Below are 5,747 nucleotides of genomic sequence, written 5' to 3'. Positions count from 1 at the left end.
TTATTTGAACTTAGAAATTTGATCTCAAATATTTTGTCTATAAGGTTTAACAAAGACGCCGTATACTTGCAACAAAGATTTCAGTTTTGTCTTATTTTATTTTTATTCTGGGTTGATGTTTTATCCAAACCAGACTCATTGCTCTAGTCTGGAGGAAGCTCGAGAAGGAATGGTGTTGGCCTTGCACTAAATAGCCTTACAAGAAAGGCCTTACTTTTACACGACAGATTTATGAAGGCCTGCTTTGGACACAAGACTGGCAAGATGACTGTCATCGTATGCTATGCCCCGACCAAAGATTCTGATGATGCGATTAAGGAGGATTTCTACTTTTCTTTGTCCAGATGCCTTGCAACAGTACCCCCCATGATATAACTGTTCTCCTTGGCGACTTTAATGCGACAGTGCGCGATGATATGGGTCTATGGCGTGGCACAGTTGGTCCTGTATCCCCCGACCCACTCAACAACAATGGGCTCCACTTACTTGAACTGTGCCGACCTCACGACCTTTACATTGCAAACACCTACTTCCAACGCAAAACTATCCATCAGTACACATGGTACAGTAATGGCGGTCGTACAAAGAAGATGATTGACTACGTCATTATTTCCAAACGCTGGAGATCATTGGTGAAGAGCTGCAGAACTTACAGATCAGCAGAGCTTGGAAACGCAGACCATAGGCTTGTGTGTGCCGATCTTTGGCTTCGCCTCCATGCACAACGATCGGAAAGAAAACCCGTCGCTGCAGATATTGGGAAACTAAAGGAACCAGATACTTGCCAGAAGTAGAGTATCGAGATATCGAATCGCTTCGAGGCCCTTGGCTCACTCAATACCAGTGAAGATCTCTGGAAGCATTTTAAATTGCAGACCAGCGAAGCAGCACAACTAGTGCTCGGCAAGAGGAGTTATCCAAAGAAATCGTGGCTAACTAATGAAACACTGCAAGTCATAGAGCAAAGGCGGAAGGCAAGACTTCTTGGGGACATGACCACATATCGAAGGCTCAATGGAGTGCGGAACAGACTCATTCACCGGGATAGAACCCAGTTTGTTGCAAGGAAAACCGATGAAATTGAGCTAGCTGCAAAAAAGAAAGACATGGGCAGCCTATTCAAGCATCTCCGAGATCTCACTGAAAATAAAACTCCCACCTTGGATCCTGTCCTCTCCAGGTATGGTGCACTTCTTTATGGCAAAGGTTCTTGTCTCGAGCGGTGGAAGGACCACTTCTGTTCGCTCCTCAACAATACTGGTCCGTCAGCGCCTCCTAATGATAGTCCCAGCCAACCTTGTAGTCAAAGACCTGCAACAGATGTTCCTCCAGATGAGCCTTTCATCCCCTCAGATATTGGGCATGCAGTAAAAAGACTCAAGAATAATAAGGCTGCTGGTATCTGTGGCTGAAACTCAGAGTTGCTAAAATATGGAGGTCCTGCAATGCTCCTGTTTCTACACACCCTGTTCTCTACAATCTGGCAAACAAAGATAATTCCCGAGGATTGGCAGAAGGGTGTCATCATCCCCTTATGGAAGAGAAAAGGCTCAAGAAGCGACTGCTCTAACTACCACGGAATAACCCTACTGTCAGTCCCTGGCAAACTATTTTCAATGGTCCGGCTGGATCGATGCCGAAGCATCATTCGAAAAATCCGGCGACCAGAGCAAGCTGGTTTTATATCGGATCGTTCAACCATCAAGCAGATTTTCACGATTCGACAGATAGTAGAGAAAACCACAGAGTTCCGACAGAAAGTATTTATTGCCTTCGTTGACTTCCGTGCTGCATTTGACTCAGTCGATCGAAAAGCTCTTTGGTGGATTCTAGAGTTGACTGGCCTACCCGAGAAATATTGCAGACTTCCCAAGGCGCTACACCATGGGACGGAGAGCTGTGTACAAGTAAATGGTCGGCGCAGCCCGTTCTTTCAAATCACGACAGGGGTGCGCCAAGGATATGCAGTGGCCCCAGAGCTCTTCAATGTCATCATAGATTACGTTATGACAAAAACCACTTAACGTCTCAGCTTTGTGCTCAAATTCAGAGATCATACCATCACAGATGTTGATTTTGCCGATGACTTAGCCATTCTGGCGGACTCCATGGAGCAGCTGCTGGAAGCACTCCGAATTCTGCGAGAAGAGGCTGCCAAAGTAGGACTACATATAAACTGGAATAAAACTAAAATTATGGCCATAGACCCGTCTTCTCCTGCTGTTAACTCTCTGGTTAGCCTGGACAGCACCACTAGCATCGAGGTTGTTAATGACTTCACCTACCTGGGCTCCGTAATTTCTTCAAATGGCTCACTTCTCCCCGAGCTACAGGCGAGATTATCTAAAGCGTCTTCTGTCATGGGTAGACAGAATCGTCACCTCTGGTGAAAACCAAACATCAGTCTCAAAACGAAACTACGTATCTTCAACGCTCTAGTCGGCTCTTTGATGCTTTACGGAGCTGAGACATGGCAAGTATCAGCTGCAACCCTCAAGAAAATAGACGTATTTCATGCAAAGAGCCTGAGGAGGATTGAGTGCCTACGATGGTCCGACTTCGTCAGCAATGAAAAGCTTCTGCAGATCACAGAGCAGTCTTGGTTTTCGACTCAAGCAGCCGAGCGAACCTTACGCTGGTTCGGGCATCTGCTTCGTATTCCACCACATCTACCCGCAAAGTTGATCTATTATTTCGACCCTATCAAAGTTGGTTGGAAGTGACCTTCGGTCGATTCGGTCGACCGAAGAAACGTTGGTCCGACAGCCTGTCCGAGCTCTGGACGATGGCAAACATCAGACAGGACGAAGAGCAAATACTCGCCATGGACCGAACTGGGTGGAGGAGGCAGACGTCACTCTCTACGCCGAGCAGTGCCCGGCAGGAGACTTAAGTCAAGTAAGTCAAGTCAAGTGATGTAAATCTACTGAAAATACCGAAGACCCAATTTTTTCAACAGTAATTAAAATATTCAGTGTAATTGACTCAGAATATATCGGACTGAAATATTCCTCGTGTGAAGCCATTTTCGAAGTAGTATTCATATTGCTAGACGAACAATGTAGTGAAGTTTAAAGTTATAAATGGAAGCTTAAATGCAATACGTTTATGTATAATCAAAAGGATGGTATGCTACATTAAACTTTGTAAGCCGAAATGGCTTTTATGATATAATCATAAGATACAAGAGTATATTCGAGAAATATGCAGTTTTTTCGTGTGCAAGCTCTTTTCAATAAAAGAAACGTCCTGATGGATAAATTCTTAATTGTGGTAAGTGATAAACATACTCCATTATTAAATTTAAAATACTTCAGATGTGAGAAATACCCCCATTCATTTTACCGCCTCGATGATCAAGTTTGTTATTTCGCCCAATGGGTTCCTGAGAGGATACCAGATAAAGAGAAATGCACCCAAAACCCAGACACTCATTTCATGTCATTACCAATTTCGGATGAGTTATAAATTTCGTGTTTTTTTATCTGCTGGCTGAGTTCGGAAAATTTAATAGATCACTTTTGAGTACAACAATCTGAATTAGCTAGTAAATTCCGAATATTTTAGTTACTGACTGGATATAAGAAATTTAATAAAGCCGCTTTTGAGTGCAACAGACCCAGCTAGTTTGTATATTCCGAGTGTTTTAGTTGCTTATAGAGCAACCAAAATTTAACAAAAGCATTTTTGTATGCACCAAACTCAAGTAACGGGTAAATTCCGTGTGTTTTACTAACTGCTGGAGTACTTAAAATTAAATAAAAGCAGTTTTGAGTACAACAGTCTCTGCTAGTTGATAAATTCAGTGTAATTTAGTTACATACTGAATATAAAAAGTTTAATAAGAATACTTTTGAGTACAACAAACTCAGCTACTTTTAAATTTTGAGTGTTCTAGCTGCTCATTGAATAGCAAAACTTTAGTGAAAGCACTTTTGAGTGCAAAAAAATCAGCTAGTTAATAAATTCTTTTTTTCTTGAAGGCTAATTACCAAAAATTTTATAAAACTACTTTGAAGTACAACAAACTCAGCTATTTGGTATATTCCCAGTGTCTTAGTTGCTAATAGAGTAGTAAAAATTTTATTTGTGTTTTGCACTTTTGCACTTTTTAGCACAACAGTCTAAACTAGTTGATAAATTCCATGGGCCATAGTTACCGACTGAATATCAATTAATAAAAGCACTATTGAGTACAAAAAACTCTGCCAGTTGGTAAATTCCGAGTGGTTTAGTTACTGACTGAGTAACAAAAATTTAATAGAATCACTTTTGTGTACAGCAAACTCAGATAGTTGATTAATTCCGAGTTTTTTTTATAACTGACTGAGTACCAAAAATTAATGAAAAAACTTTTGAGTACAACAAACTCCAACACTTGATAAATTCTGTATGTTTTAACTGATGATTAAAATTGAAAATGCACTTTTGAGTATAATAACCTCAGCTAGTTGATAAATTCGGTATTCAACTAGCTGAGTACCAAAACTTCTATAAAAACACCTTAGGGTACAATAAACTCAGCTAGTTGGTAAATTCAAATTGTTCTATTTCTCAACTGTTTACAATTTGGAGTTAACTACTTTTCAAGTTAGTTTAATTTAGGTTCAATTAGCATGGATGGCCACGCTAAGTGAACCTAACCAAGTCTAATTTCAAAAGCAATTAACTCAATGAAACCTAGGTTAAAATTCAGTTATACATCCATTTATATCTAAAGCCAAAAAGATGGCAGCACTTAAGGCAGTGAAAAAGTATCGCCATCTGGAATTTCAAATGCTATTTGGTGTTGAGCACCGGAAGATATAGACGTCATGTTTCTGTGTCGGCTGACGTCATGAAATTAGTTGTCGTCATTTTTGCTTTGACGGTGACGTCATTCAAGTTATATAAGACATATGTTCACGTAGAAATCTATTAATGTTTAAGTTTACAATGACTGATGAAGATGCTCAAAGAGTCTATGCCAAAAAACTTGCTGCTGATAGTTCCTCGGCACGCTTTCTTTTCTGACTTTCTCTATCAGCAGCAAGTTTTTTGGCATAGACTCTTTGAGCATCTTCATCAGTCATTGTAAACTTAAACATTAATAGATTTCTACGTGAACATATGTCTTATATAAATTGAATGACGTCACCGTCAAAGCAAAAATGACGGCAACTAATTTCATGACTTAATTTCAGAACTTAATTTCTGTGTTGACTGACGTCATGAAATTAGTTGTCGTCATTTTTGTTATGACGATGCTTAGTATATTGTAAAACACATTAATTTGGTTAATAATATACCATTTAAAACACCAAAATGAACATGCTGGAGTAGTCACTCGGTGAGAGAGGGTGTCAGAACGGAGAATGAAGGTCCCAGGTTCAAATCCTGGTTAGGCTAAAAAAGGTAAAAATCTAAAAACTAAAAAAAAAACTGAAAAAACTAAAAAAGGCAAAAACTACAAAAAAAACTAAAAACTAATAAAAAAAATTAAGAATAAAAATAAAAAAAAATAAAAAAGATAAAAACTAAAAAAAAAGTAAAAAGAAAAAACGAAAAAAAACTAAAAAAGCTAAAAAAAGGTAAAACCAATAAAAAACTGAAAAGAAAAAAAGGAATAAAACTAAAAAAATTTTCATCTAAAAAACTAAAAAAAACTAAAAAAGGTAAAAACTAAAAGAACTAAAAAGAAAAAAAAACTAAAAAAAGGAAAAAAACTGAAAAATAAAGGAGAAAAAGAAAACTAAAAAATATAAATA

At 38.7% G+C, this 5,747-nt stretch overlaps 1 protein-coding gene across 1 annotated transcript; it reads left to right on the top strand.

Annotated features, from left to right (window-relative positions):
- Positions 1-344: 344 nt before the first annotated feature.
- LOC136036567 (craniofacial development protein 2-like) lies at positions 345-794 on the top strand. Its single transcript, XM_065718869.1, has one exon. The coding sequence runs from the start codon at positions 345-347 to the stop codon at positions 792-794; it is 450 nt and encodes a 149-aa protein (XP_065574941.1).
- The last annotated feature ends 4,953 nt before the right edge of the window (positions 795-5,747 follow it).

The sequence above is a fragment of the Artemia franciscana genome, chromosome 15, assembly GCF_032884065.1.
Source record: "Artemia franciscana chromosome 15, ASM3288406v1, whole genome shotgun sequence".
In the NCBI taxonomy this organism is placed as follows: domain Eukaryota; kingdom Metazoa; phylum Arthropoda; class Branchiopoda; order Anostraca; family Artemiidae; genus Artemia; species Artemia franciscana.
The sequence above is the reverse complement of the archived record's forward strand: the minus strand, read 5'-3'. Positions and strand labels throughout refer to the sequence as shown.